This window comes from Epinephelus moara, chromosome 12 (assembly GCF_006386435.1).
Source record: "Epinephelus moara isolate mb chromosome 12, YSFRI_EMoa_1.0, whole genome shotgun sequence".
In the NCBI taxonomy this organism is placed as follows: domain Eukaryota; kingdom Metazoa; phylum Chordata; class Actinopteri; order Perciformes; family Serranidae; genus Epinephelus; species Epinephelus moara.
This window is the reverse complement of record NC_065517.1, coordinates 17,948,579-17,963,729: the sequence shown is the minus strand read 5'-3', so window position 1 is coordinate 17,963,729 and position 15,151 is coordinate 17,948,579. Positions and strand designations below refer to the sequence as shown.

At 38.8% G+C, this 15,151-nt stretch overlaps 3 protein-coding genes across 4 annotated transcripts in view; 2 read left to right on the top strand and 1 right to left on the bottom strand.

Moving 5' to 3' along the window:
- The window catches only part of LOC126399230 (nesprin-2), a 108,098-nt gene extending 104,136 nt beyond the window's left edge, over window positions 1-3,962 (bottom strand). Inside the window, exons 1-2 of the mRNA XM_050059086.1 lie at window positions 3,871-3,962; window positions 3,424-3,530 (exon numbers count right to left, since the gene is read on the bottom strand). Coding sequence (XP_049915043.1) covers window positions 3,424-3,499 — 76 coding nt within the window. The 5' untranslated portion in view covers window positions 3,500-3,530; window positions 3,871-3,962. The remainder of the gene's footprint in view (window positions 1-3,423; window positions 3,531-3,870) is intronic.
- Window positions 3,963-7,307: 3,345 nt separating this feature from the next.
- atp5mj (ATP synthase membrane subunit j) lies at window positions 7,308-10,279 on the top strand. Its single transcript, XM_050058130.1, has 4 exons — window positions 7,308-7,422; window positions 8,941-9,064; window positions 9,484-9,504; window positions 10,143-10,279. The coding sequence occupies exons 2-4, from the start codon at window positions 8,941-8,943 to the stop codon at window positions 10,154-10,156; spliced, it is 159 nt and encodes a 52-aa protein (XP_049914087.1). The 5' UTR covers window positions 7,308-7,422; the 3' UTR covers window positions 10,157-10,279.
- Window positions 10,280-13,963: 3,684 nt separating this feature from the next.
- The window catches only part of gareml (GRB2 associated, regulator of MAPK1-like), a 24,562-nt gene continuing 23,374 nt past the window's right edge, over window positions 13,964-15,151 (top strand). For both annotated transcript variants that reach the window (XM_050058905.1, XM_050058904.1), the window contains exon 1: window positions 13,964-14,296. In XM_050058905.1, the coding sequence (XP_049914862.1) occupies window positions 14,185-14,296 (112 nt within the window). In that variant the 5' untranslated portion in view covers window positions 13,964-14,184. The remainder of the gene's footprint in view (window positions 14,297-15,151) is intronic.

Sequence of the window (15,151 nt, the reverse complement as noted above, 5' to 3'; positions counted from 1 at the left end):
GTTGTCATAATCAAGACAACCCAAACAATGTCAACTTGTCATGACAAAGACAACTTCTGGTAATGTCACTTTGATTAATGTCAAGTTGTCATAATCAAGACAACCCAAACAATGTCAACTTGTCATTACAAAAACCAAATGACACTTAATGACAGCAGTCATAAATGTTTATGACATGTATATAATGTTTATGACAAGTTCATGACAGTGTCATGTCATAGTTATGACAGTGTCATGTCACCCTTATATAGATACCTTCAAGTAAAGTGTCACCAAAATGTTTAATTTTGTGTCTCATAAGCATGTTTAGTTTGTGCATTAACATGTAGCTAACCTGAGAAGCATCGGCACCCGTCACACTTAATGATACTCCCAAATAACACAGGCACACGCTTTGTCTGACTTTTGTCTGATGACATGATGATACAAGGATCTGACGGACGTGGGACAAACACTGTATGAAGCTGAAATGAATGTTCTGTACTTCAAATTTAGGGTACGTATCTGTCCATGCACATGTGCTGTGCCAAAGCCTTCGCTGATATCAGATTTGTGTTGTAACTAAACATAAATTCCACCCCTGGGTTGTTGCAGTCCCCTCAATATGACTTTATTTATCACCTCCATTTTGGGTTACACTGGGAACATAGTCGTATGCATGCAAATATACTCCTGACTACCACAATGCCATATGACAGAATGCACAAAACACTCAAATACATTACCTGACTGTTTGGAATATGCTGCTGTATAGTCCATAATAATCCTGAATTTTAGTAAGAGCAGTGGGAACCCTTGTCTGAGCTGCTACTCACTGACATCAGAAGACTGAAGGACTTTTCGACCCTCCATGCTGATGACTAATGGCCAATAATTCCATGTATGATGAGCAAAGACTCTACTTTAACCAACATATAACTGCCTTCTCTAACACAAGATGACCCAGAGTAGCATGCTTCCTCTTTAAACTTAGCTGCCGGCTGGGATCCGGCTACAAGACGGGCTGGCTTCCAGGACAGACAAACATAGATACTGAAGCTGACACACACACACACACAGAGCAAATATACGTCACACTTACAGCAATGATGAATTACCAGAATGACATATGCACACACACATTGAGGGGATTTTAGGCATATATGGTTCTTGAGAGGCACTAGACCAGATCCTAAGCTTCTGTTGCCAAAACATGAACCTTTACTATGTTTAAATTATAAAAGCTTTCCTGCCCCGTTGATTGCGTCATGTTTATGCTGTATGTCGTTGCTTTTTGTGTGCTGCTCGGTGTCGGTGTTTGTGTGTCATTGTTTTTCATGCTGAGTCCAACAAGTACAGTGCTGTGGAAAAGAATTTCCCCTTGGGGACAATAAAACCTAACCTAACCTAACCTAAAGGAAAGATGCAAGTTGTTTTGGAACAACTGGGAACAAATGGATTATTTCTGTGTCTGCTGCTGTTTACTGCTTTAATCAGAATTGTTTGCAGAATATTAGCAACTGTATTTAACATATGGCTATGATTTATACTGCACTAAAACACACAGTCAGATTTAAACTCCCACTTGTAGATATGTGCTGTTTGTTTAAGAGAGTGCCAAGGCAGGAAACTCCTGAGTAGTGTAAACACATGACTCCACCCAGTTCACCTGGCATGCCCAGTGCAAACAGCAGTAAGAGGCTTCACCACAATAACAATAATGTCCTGCTTCAGGCTGTTGTTACCTGGCATCAGTCAAATGTGTTTTTTCAGGCCTAATCACAATCATGGATGTCTACACGTGTTTTCAACAAACACAATGACACAATGCAGACATGATTTACTGATAGTAGCATTATATATACACAGTAGGCATTGCCATGTGTCTGATATGCCCTGATGTGCAATCCTTAGTTAAAAAATAAAGTGCAATCAATTGCTTATAATGCTGGTGAGGAAAGCAATCATGGTAAAGTCGGTGGAAATCTCTAAGGTTGTGACTCTAATAAAAACAGATGGAGAGACTCATCTTTTTCTGCAGAAATTAAAGAAACAGTGGGACTTGCTGGAATTTAAATACAATCTGGACTTGAATGGATAAAAGGTTCTGTCCTTGCTGCAGCGACTGCGGGTTGGATCCAGCCTGCGGCCCTTTGCTGCATGTCGTCCCCCCTCTCTCTCCTCCCCTCATGCTATGTTGTCCTATCATTAAAGGCAAGAAAAGCCCCGAAAAAATAATCTTAAAAAAAAAAAAATGCAGACAAATGTCTGAACTAGGGACACTGCATGGGCATAAATCGGATCGATGTACATAATAGTTATCATTTAAATTCACCATGTTGTGTCTGTTAATATGCAAGTGCAGTGCGCCTTTTTATTTATTTATTTTGCTTTTATGGACCAGTTTTGTAATGTTATAGTTTGTACACTTGCTTCGTGAAAAAAATTCAAAAAAAAAAAAAAAAGTGCAAGTATGTAACTGATTATAAACTACAGCTGTATTTAAAAAAACACGTTCTTGCAGCATTAAATGATGACAAAGTTTCGCACATCTTGCTATCATATGAATATTTCCAAATCACATGAGATGTGGCTTTATGGATTTATTTCCTTTTAATACATGCACCACTTACAGAGATGCAACACTTAATTCAACAGGTAAATGTTCAGTAAAGACGAAATTTGTATTGTTTTCAAAGGTGAATATAAAAAACACTGGGAGTACCAGCATGTTGGTAACTAATCATTTGCCCAATGGTTGAATATGGTGACTTTCCAGGTAATTATCCATGACTAGTTAATACCCATACTTACATATTTACTGATGCCTTAACTAACAAGAGCAATCACTCTATCATGCTGCTGATAATACAACCGAGAGATTGAATAAATTAAAGAGCAGAAGTGAAACTGAACATATACAAAAATACAGATATTATGTAAGCATAAGTAAAAAACACAAAAGCCACAATTCTTCTCAAATTCAATTACGAAAATTGTGAAAGAAACTGCAAAGATCCCGTTATTAACATATTGTATTTTGTAAACTGAGATGTTACAAGTTCCCTCTTCTGTGTGTGAATGGAATACAGCTGTTAACTAGTTCTTTTAATATCAGAGGAGCCCTAAAATGTCAAAGATGTAATGTTCACACATACATGTTGTGTCTACAGAAGGCTGGACACACTGACACACCTCTATAACCAACACTCTCACCAAACACTAACAAGACCACGACCATGTTTCATTTCCAGGCACTGAAATTATTTTAACCTGTTGTTAACTTGCCTTTTAAAAATCAGAACAGTTATCTCCTTTCACCACTTCCATTTTCACATGCTGAAATATCTCCCTAACACATTTCATAATTTGGCCACCACTGTGAGCCCCCCATGCAGCACATCACATGTCACAACATGTATAAAAGTACAGAAATAGCCTGACCTTGGAGGAGCATGTGCACGTTGTCAATGTCCAATGGAATCCCTCCATCAGCCTCCTCTGCTCCACCTGAAGCCATGTAGCCTCCAGTCACACAGCACGTAGTCAACCTCAGAAAGGTCCAGGAGACATGGATTAGTAAATCGTTCACTCAAGAGAAATAAACAATGCCAAAAAGTGAGAAACTGCTCTGTCAAACAATGAAAAACTACAGTCAAAGCTCCTTCCGCAACATTCAAGTTAGCCGCCTCCACTGGCTGAGTAGTCACGTTAAGAATGCACCCATACACACCCTTACGTTACCACACGCAGATACAAGTACACACATGCAAATCCTCAAACAAAGAGCTCAAAGAAGAAGAACAGCCATCCTGTACTGTATGGAAAGACGCAGTACCACACTGCCGTATATTCAGAAACAGATGGCCTGGTCACAAATCTTCAACATACCTGCAGCAGGACTGTTGTCACTGAAGACAGCTACAGCATGCTGCATTCAGAGTGTGTACCATGTCCCAAAAAATGTCCTCAGCCGTGTCCTTTCATATTGGCACAAGTCAGCGGTGATTCACTGTGTTGAGTCCCCTCAAATAGGACTTGGCTTTAGGTGCTCATAAATGAAACAAGGTGCCTCTTGCCTATTGGAGTGTGAGGACAAACAAGGGTGGAAAGTCCCGCCCTCGCTCACAACAGGCCAAACCACTCCTGCAGGCTCTCAGTCAAACTTAGATTCCTTTGACTAAAAAGTTATCAAATGCTCAAATCCCAGAGTTGATTAGTTTGATCTTTGTTGCTGACGTTTCAGGAAACAGGAACATGTAAATTCCATTTACAGAGAAAGACCTATGTCTTGATGCATTAATGGGAAACTTTTGGGTTCCTCTTAGGAGTCATGCTGACTCCTGACTCTGCAATAGACAGTATCAAATCAAAAAAATGATTCTGCTTTTACTTTCTCTCTCATCAGTTTCACATTGAGTTACAGGGCAATTTTAAGGATTTTCCATCCACCTGAACAGAAACAGGGTGCAGCACCAGTGGAGCATGTTACCCTATGCCATTTTTACCCTTGACAGCAGTGCCAGTGTTGTATTTGTTGTTTCACTATGGTGAGCAGACAGAGCTGGTGGACAGTCTGTGTGCCATGTAGCAGCTGCGCCCTCACCTCACATTCCCACCTCTGCTCTGGCTGTGCCACAGGCGCCAAAAAAGCAAAACAGGAGTTAAAGTTGAACTGATTCTCTGGGAAGTCTAAAATTGTGTAACACGACATCAAGTAAAAAAATACCCACACCATGATAACAATGTGATTGAAATTGAAAGTGAGGCAGGAGCTTTTTGTTGGGAGCCGAATTCGCCGCAGAGGTCTTGTCTTCTCCACAACAAACAGACCAGGAGACTAAAATCAGTAAAAACACAGATTGAAGCTGTTACAAATGTTACACATCAGTGTTTCTTCTATGCTGTTTGGCATGTCGCAGTTTGGCTACTTGCCAAGCGCCTGCTATGTGTGCACACCTTTTTTTGTGGTAACTTAATGTATACTGACCTTATTCCTGATCCTAAGGTGAACCTTCGGCTCACCTTAACGTGAGCCGAATAATTCGCACAGGTCTCTTCTTCTCCACAACAAAATGACCCTGCTAATTTAAACCAGTAAAAACACTGAACGAAGCAGTTTCATGTTTAAAAAAGACGATCGCAGGGGGAGCTACTATGGTGGCCAACCTGAAAACTCAAATAGCCCTATCAAGAGCCAGTCTTTGGTTTGTTTGTCTGCTCTGGGCTACTGTAGAAACATCGAAGTCAACTTTATCTGTCAGTATCACATATGCACTAGACATAAGGACAATTGAAATTTCGTTACTCTGAGACCCGTATTGCAACGATGTACACATAAATCTAGATCTAAGTAAGCCATACAGAAAAAAATTAAGTCCGGAGAGAACTACAAATTTAAATAATAGAAAAGTAAAGATAAAATGCAAAATGCAGAGAATGCAGAAACATGAGGCACGCAACTGATAAGAGTCTTTGGTGTGACAGAAAGAGTTAGTAGTGCAAAGACAGAGACAGACAAACATGACGGTGTAACTTGGCGATCTCCATAAAAGGGGACCCATAGACGAGGACCGGCTCATTCTAAGTTAACAAAAACCCAACAGTTCTAATTTTTAGGTGATTATACACTAAAGAAAGCATATTTATTATATTGCATTTATGCCAATGTATCACCCTAATTCCTACACACTGGAGCTTTAAAGGAAACTGGTATCAGGCTGAATTGCATGAAAAAGTATGTGACAGTTGTCAAACTCTTAGTCCCCCTGACAGATCAATTTTGCATCCTGCTATTTTGACTTATAAAGGCTCACGTGTGCCACCAGAGTAGTTATAATATTTTTCATTGGTCAAATATTGTTAACCTAAAGACACTGAGCCAATGTGCAAAACAAGATAAAACCAAGCAATTCTTATTGACCATTTGTTGACCTCTGACCCCACACATAATGTCCAAAACCTTTCTTCTGACTAATCCATCCAATCTGACACAGACTTAATTGCACTGTATTTATGGGTACCATTATTTTTTCCAACACATACTGTTGGCTTTGTTCAGTGATCACCAATAAAAGGTATCTTGAGAATTACCAAAATGAGCTTCATATCCATGATTTCCATGAGTTACATAGGTTATATGACAAAAAAATCTAACTTAATTCTGAGACTATGACAATCGGTCATTAGTTTATAGCATTATAGCCACACTACCTTTTTACTCTATTGAATATAACTTCATTAAAGGGCCACTACACCCATTTTCAAAATGCATACATGTTATTCCTATAGTCTAAAGCGCTACAAAAATATTAGAAAACATGAACAACTCTCTCCCAAATCCAAAAAATTAAGTGCAAAAACTCAAATTTGTAATGTCATAGGGTAAAAAGTCTAGAGCTGCTCCACTGACAGTGAATAGGTAAAGGTGTTCTAGATGACACTGAGAGCACCCAGGGCAATGAAGTGCCCCATTTTACCGCTCCTGGTTCCCTCATCTGCTGTTCCCTCCCAAAAGGATTTGGGTTACATGCCTGAAAAAGGGTCTGTGGTTAACACAAGCTTCAGAGTCTTTCACATTTTGTTCCACAACATAAAATATGTCAGCAAATACCACTCATGAATTCTGACACTTTTATGTGTCTTACAAATGTGGTTGCTAATAAGTGGCTGAATGACACTACAGAATGTCATCACACTAAACACAGCTTTACAACCTCAATATGATAGGATGTTTAAATCATGTGACTGTGGTGCAGTATGTTTATAGCCTAAAATTGCAACTATCATTAACACTTGTTTGCCACAGAGTTTACGTTCTGCAATAATCCAAAATCCAATGGAAAAATCCCATTATCTTTTTGACAGGGGAAATAGGGTGACGCTAACTATGTGTCGCCATCCTTTGAGCACTCTATATTCTGAGTATATGGGTACATTTTCTGTTTCACAACGGAGAACAGTACAATAGAATGAAGCTCATGTGGCTCCCATTAATTGTCTAAAGATCAGCTCCAGACTTTATACTTTATGATATTACAAGTGTATGACTTCCTTCTCTGGTTTCTGGCTTTGAGAGAGAGCAGCTCATGTTCACAAACATTGATTGAACTTTCCTTGGCCATGGGAATAACATACTGGAATTCCTAACTTAGGTGGTGTTCACCTTTAACTTTAGATTTCAGATTTAATTTAAAATCATAATGAGTCAAGTGAGAGAGGATCACTGTGTTTAGCATTTATGGTTAGGTCCTCAAGGTGGAGCCAAGAGATAGCCAGTAGGCTGTCAAATACATTAATATGTACCTCCATTTGGTGGCGCTACATACCAAAACATGTATGTAATACTACACCGTTGAGCGTAGAAGAAGACTTCCTCCACGACTTTGACGTTAGCTGCAGCGGCTGTCCTGACCTTCTCACAGCAGCGTGACAAACTGAAAGGTAAGACAAGAGTTTGCACTTATTTAGTGAAGTCACTTCACTCACAACAGAAAAACAGTTTCCTTCCTCAAGTCAGCAATTTAACATGAAGCTATCATCTGCACTTACTGTGGTTGTGTGTACTACTGTTGCAGGTGTACTCGGCTAGCTAGCTAGCATCTTGCTAATTAGCGTCTATCTAGTTCTACAGTAGAGACTATGCTAGCACGCTAACTAGCAGCCATTCATTGATTGGAGTAGTTTGATAGACACGTTTAAGTAACCCAACAACTATATTAACTGTATATCTGCTTTCAAATATTCTCTTCCTTTGGTCAACCGACTTCTACACATTCAGTGCTAACGGAACTCAAGTTGAGGTTGGGACGTTAGCACTAACATTAGCCAACTGTATTACGTTATTGTCAGTGCAGATAAGTTATTGAACTCGTCAGTGAAAAAACAATGTCTCTTATTCCGACAACACTTAGTGTAGACAAGTGAAATTGTGTTATTTTACCTCTTCTGTTGACCAGTGTTTAATAGGTGGCCAAAGTCATTAGCAAGGCCTGACAGTAGTGAGGGTCACGGTAGCATTGAAGGAACCAAATAACATTGAATGGAGGAACTTGTTTCTTAAACTCAACGTTAGCTTCAGTGCAGCCTGACATCTTGAATAGATTCAAGGTGGGAAATTAACTTTTTCGTCCACATGCCACTGTGACAGGTGCATGTAATCCAAAATCTAGCAGGAACTCTGTTACCATTGCTTTTTTTGGCTGGCTAGTTTAGCAAATCCAGCAGCCACTTTCATATTTGGCTGGTGGCTGATGCTTAATTTCAAACACTGAATGGATCATGCCAGAACTATTAACTCTAATCAATTAAATATCCACACTTAGTCCTGGAAAGGAAGGTTAACAGCCATACATCACTAACCGGTTTGTGACTTAAAGGTCAAGTGTGCAAGATTTAGGGGGATTTAGTGGCATGAAGTGGTGATAATTGCCGATTGCAACCAGCTGAACCTTCTCCTGGATAGAATTCCTTTAGCATTCACTGTTGAGGAGGTTTTTTACTGGGGACAGCATCATCTGCAGAGGTCTCTTTCTCTCCAGAACAAACAGATCTAGTAATTTAAACCGGTTAAAAAACATTGAATCAAGCAGTTTCATGTTAAAAATCTGTGTTATTCTGATGCTGCTTGTTGTGGAGGGGCTGCTAACGACGTATGTCAATGCAAAAATGTGAATGGCCGCCTAGAGCCAGTGTTTGGTTTGTCCATGCCAGGCTACTGTAGGAACATACTGGTGCAATATAGTGATCTCTGGAGACAAGGACCCACTCCCTATGTAGATATAAATTGCTCATACTAACATATCAAAAACACTACAGTTCTTATTTTCAGGTGATCATACACTAAAGAAAACATACTTATTATACCACTGATATAAAGTGATATTTGAGCTTGTGTCATTGCTGACTGAGTACATGAGCACTGGTATGAGACTGACATTATGCTGTTGCTTTCTCCCACAGATGTTGGGAGTCGCGTTTAAAAATTGGTGGTCCAAGGTTGGCCCTTACTACACTAAGGCATACGTGGAGGTTTGGCCAGGCCTTGCCATCATGACATACGCGTACTACAAAATTTCCTATGGAGGTGAGTTCAGGACTCACTGACTTGTACACTAGATGCACTAACAGTCTATAAAACAAACAGTTATGTAGTTTGACTTTTTTTTTTTTTTTCTTACTGAATATGACATCTGCGTTCAAATTTTTCATCACTGTAGTTGACACAAGTTAAGAGGTTTGAATAGATTAAATTGAAATGCAATCAGTATTTGAATTTCTTTGTACAAGGTGAGTTGATGAATCTGTAAAAATCACCAACAAATTTAGCACAACATGGTCAACTGTACTCAGTTGCTGTACAACATATTGTAATATAAGGATACTAAAATTATGAGCAGATGTGAAATAAATGTGGCTTTCATAGTGCTGAATAAAGGCAAACAGCTGTAGTTGCATATTTGAAATGCATTGTGTGACTGATGTATCTGTTTATTTCTATTCCAGGCAAAAAGGCTGTGAAGGACAGTAAGTAGACAAACATTTTGTTTATTCATACTATGTATAAAGGATTTTGGCAGTAATTACTGTGAGCTGATATAAAGCATACCATCAGATTTTGCTTTAGCATTGGGAGTGGTCCCTAATGTCCCCTGATCTGTATTGGCCTGGATTATTTATTTACTTATTTATTTATTATTAATCAGCTATTGAATTTGCTGCATTATTTAAATAACCAATCCTGATGGTTATGTTATCTATAAGCTAAATATACTGCATTAGTAGTAGTTAAACCAAGCTTGTGTACTTATTCAATAAAATAAAGGTGTGTTCACTTTAAAGACAGGTGTTAGAGCGGTCAGTCATCAGCCTCTACATACTGGTATTCGGCAATCTTTTTGTGTTTGTGGAAAAAAGTTGAAGCTGTGAACATGAGCTATGCTGCAGGAAAAAGAGTTAAGGTTAGAGTCCCATTTCAGATGTTGTGCAACTACATATGTTCTCCTCTAGATGTCACTGACAGATCCCTAATCCGGTCATTACTGGCTGACAGTTTGATGCTGGAGGAAATTCACCCCAGTCTGCCCATGCTTGGTTGGACAGGGTTTATCTTGTTGATTTGTTTTGTTAAACATGTCACTTAATGTGCTTCTCTCTTTTTGCAGAGCCTGCCCATTGAGTTTTCCGTCAAGCTCATCACCCCTCCACCTGCTGTGAGATAATGCCCCGTCGCTAGTGCAGAAGTCCAGCTTCATATTTGAATTTTTGTTAATATGGGACAAATAAAGTTATCTGAAACGTTTATCATGTCATTGTTGGCTTCTGTTATTTTTTCAGACAGAAATTAAAAAAAAAAAAATCTATAATGAATTCACTTAAGATTGTGTGGACAATTTTGCCCTACTTTATTTCAGAGTTTTCCATATCCAGCTGTGGGAGTAAAAGTGAGTGAGCTATTAATAGCCACTGAATCATGGTTCGAGTTTATGTTTAAACTAATTGAACACAGCACTGCCATATTTGGTGTTGAGTGGGTGTTGTTGTGGTTGCTCATTCTGGGAAGCCAGACATCACTAATTGAACCAAATATTTTTGATAGGATGAGCCCACTCGATGATGACCTGCATTCACACATTCAACCCTGTTACTTGTACGTTTTGAATGGTGCTCTAATTTACAAATGTAGTATTTAGCATCAGTTATATCATTCTTTTGAACGGCTCACTCCGGGTTCTGGCACATAGAACTGTAGCATCACAACTGCTTTGTTGGCAGTAATCGATAGCAAATGAATCAGTTTCTGTTTACAGTGTGGTTCATTGAACTGAATGAGTTGACCAGATTCCCGCCTGGGGCCAGAAGTTTAGTGCCGGATGAAGAGGTGGATGAAGTGATTCTGCTTCTGCAGCATCACTACTGTCTATGAGTGCTATTGAGTGGACTGATATCAACAGTGTCAATAGTTCATAAAGGCCTGCACAATTGTGTATGGAAAATGGTATTACCTCTCCTTATAGCAAAGCAAAGGGTTTGAAATCAATCTGTCAATTCTATATTCTGAAGTTGTAGTTTCAACACCTTTAGTTAGAAACCTTTTAACATCTCATCAGTTGTGTTCAATCTAAACTGACTCCAAAACTCCAAAAATATAAACATTATTACTCTTCCAAACAATAAATTGTACAGCTCTGTCTATTGCTGATGTCATAGATGCAGTAGTTGTGGAGTTGCTCTAATGGGACTGAGATGAATTGACTGCTTTCAACGAAAGGGATGAGATGCTAGTTTTGTGTGTAGGCGTTAATAAAGTTGTTCTACGGTAATGCCTGGTCTGAGGGTCTGGAGGGTTGTCATGGTTGCTTCCTGCTTTTAGTGCCAAGGCTATCATGCTGCAGATAGTAGAAGTACATGAAGTAAGAAGACAGTAAAAGTACTCATTATGCAGAAAATTGCCCCTTTCAAAGGTCCAGTGTGTAGGATTTAGGGGGATATATTGGCAGAAATGGAATATCATATGATGAGGATGACTTCTTTAGTGTATATTGACCTGAAAATAAAAACAGTTGTGTTTTCGTTACCTCAAAATGAGCCCAATATCTACAAAGGGAATGGATTCTACGGACATCACCACATTGCACCAGCACGTTCCCAGAACAAAAATACCAAACACTGGTTCTAGATAGGGCCACCATAGTTAGCAGCAGTTGGCTAATTTCAACAAATGCAAACTGTTTGTAGTTTAATAACCTAACCTTTATATCACCCCTTAAAATGAAGCAATGTCTAATTACAACTGATCTTCACATGTTCAATATGTCAATGAGAAGTTCCAACAAAGAGTGTCTCAGATTGTTTACAGGGTGTCTACATGTTGTATATCACTACTATGCAATGCTTTTAAAGACCATTCCAAGATCATTTTTAACCAAATTTAAGACTAATTTTGGGACAAATATTTTTTTGCTCAAGCATTACAGGTACATATAAAGGTAAGTGATATATATGTGGTCCCATGCAGAGGTAGATTTTATATAGAAATATGTGTATTAGAGTGAGTTAGGTCAATCAACATTTTGCCAATAGGTATGTCCAATTAAAAAGTTAAAAGAAAGTGTTAGGTTCAGTGATAGGTTTCAAGACTTTAAACAAAAACGTAGAATTTCACACAGAAGGGCTTGACTCATTTTGACAAAAAGTCATGTAAAGATGGATATAGAAATTAGATTCAATGTTTGTGGCATTAAGACCTCACAAATTCAAAGACATATGTAAGACATTTTAAGACTTTCTAAGGACCTGCAGACACTCTGGTTTAAGTTGAATCATTTCAAGAGGCCCCAAGAAGTGAAAGCATCTTGTTTTTCACCAGCAACAAAGATTAAAACTCAAGGAGAAACACATCATTCTCAAGTTCATCTTGACAACGCATGCACAAGTTCCAGTACCTAGAACTACTACTACTGTAATGTAGTGCATTCTGTGAGTTCACACAAAGTCCAAGCATACACCAATTCAAAATACGGTATGAAGACATGACATTCATGAGGTACAGGGTTGAAGAAGGGTTTTGACATTCACCAGTTGTTGACAGGGATCACTGTTTACTTTCTCTACTTTATATTTTTACCTAATTAACAATGTATTAATATGTAAATAAGTATTTTTTCATTTATGGGTATGGGGGTGTACACACGTCTACTGGTAGAATTACAAATATTCATACTTTGTATAATTCATATGCTTTACTTATTTAAATGTAAAAAGATAGCAGGACAAGTTGATGAACATATATATATAATATTAATATTATATTTATATTTGTAAGGCAAAGACAATTGGTATTATATATATGTATAATACATTTGGACTGGTTTATACTTGTAAGTCATGGATAATTGGTAAATTATACTAAGGGTTATGCTAAGATAGGTTGTTATAAGATTTATATTTGGTAATAACTATCAAAAACATATACATGGGTTATTTTTGTGTGGCAAAGTTAAAAGGTAATAACAATGGTATACATAGAAAAGTCTTAGTTTTATCTATATAAGGAAGCGGTTTCATTTCACTCAACGACTTAAGGAGAAGTAATGGGATTTAGTAAGTTTTCACCTCCTCCCACTCCTTTTCAAATGTGTAAATCAAAGTAACTATACACTGACAATTGGTTTTCATTATGCTTGTCATTATTTGTAAATATTACTTTCTTTCTTGTAATGCTTGTTTGTATGTTAATGTCTTTTATGCACGTTCGAAATAAATATGGATATCTGTGCGATGTGTATATATTTCTTATGTTTATACTGTTATACTTGTGTGTGTCTGATAGCACCTTGGGGTTGTGAGAAAGTGCAATTTCATTCCCATGTAGGCCTACTCTGTATGTGGAAATGACAATAAAGTTGAACCTGACTTGACTTAACTGAAATAAATGTAGTACGGTATGAGGTAAACATGAATTTGAGGAATACAGTATATAAAAAAGGAGCTCTCAAGTATGGCACAAGGTCTGTACCTCAGTATATCACTTGAGTAAATGTACTACTGTAGTCACATCCCACTCTGAAACTGCCAAATTAAATAACTTGCATTCCATCTGTGTAATTTCTGGGCTCGTGAGCATTTGGGATCTTGCAATGAGCCCACAGCAGGCAGGGAAAGGTTGAGAAATCCTGCCTAAAAAGTCCCTGCATCTTCACTTACCACCCACACACCAGCTCACATTAACCTCTGTGGAGAGAGTGGTGCAATAATTGATGGAGGAAATGTGGAGATACAGAGCAGGTTATCAAACAGCAGGCATGAGTTAAAGAAGACATGGTGATATGTCCTCCATTGTAGTTATAAAAGCTACAGAATAAAAGTTTGGCTGACTTTGCTATCATGTTCTGGTGTGTGTGTGTGTGTGTGTGTGTGTGTGTGTGTGTGTGTGTGTGTGTGTGTGTGTGTTGGGGGTGGACAAACACTGACTGACAGAACGGCAGAAGGAGAGAGGGCTCACGCTCCCTCCCACCGCTCGTGCGCACCGACTGTGACTGCGCTCCCTCTCTCCTACATTCAAACATGGCGAAACTCTTTGCCATTATACCACCACCATCATCCTCATCCTCCTCCACTCCATCGCTACCATCACCACCACTACCCTCATCACTATCTTCACCCTCATCATCACCATTATCTCCGGTAGCGTGATGACCCGGGAGGATGGAGAAGTTGTCGGCGAGCCTGTCGGAGATCACTTGGAGCCCGTTGGCGCTGCCGTTGGACGCGGTGGTCAGCAAGTTCCGTCTGCCCACTCTGGTCCGTCTGGCCCACGGTAAGAGACTACCTGTACCGGGTGCCTCGACCTCCGTTGCGACCGTTAAAAACTTTTCCGCTGCTGTAGTCTTTTGACAAGTGTTAGCTAGCCAACGTTAACTTTCCCTCGTCGTTTGACATCACTGGAGTTAAAGTAACCATGAGTGTAAGGATGAGAAATGACGATAAATGCCGGTTTCCGGTCAGGAAACGGGAAAAAGTCAAACTTTAATCGAAGAAAGTGTTTTTAAAGATTTTTTTTATGAGTATAACGACGTTAGGCTGTAAGAACAAGTGTAGCAATTTACTGAAGAATCTCAACGGTGTCAAGGCAGGCAGGAAAAGTTGCCACTTCCGGTTAGGGTTTTCAGAATAAATCCTTTGACCGTTAATATGGAAAAAAATCTTTTTTGAGTTAAATTAACATTTTAAATATTAGAAAAAAATATAAATGTAAATATGTAAATAAGGTCTCTGCATCTCTGAGTGCAACCTTGGCAATAATCTTGACAAAACAGCCTTTATTAGCAAAACAAATTGCAATATTGTGTTTCAGTCATAACAGTAGAACTAGTAGTCATCATCATAGTAGTATTATTTGTGAGCAGGAATTTAAAATAATTCAAAATGTGTACAAAATGGTTGTGACTTTTAAAAGAAAAATGGACAAATAAGTGATAGGCTAGTTGGCTTTCTACACTTATCTTAATGGTGTCTCTCTAATTAAAGGTTGTTACCCAATTTTTACATTACTACTTGTCCATGGCTGATAAAGTGGAAGTCCAACACCTAGAATTCCTGGACATTGTTTCCCTTAAACTCCTGTAAACCATGGGTGCAGATCCCGGGGGGGAGGGGGGGGGGGGGGGGAAAA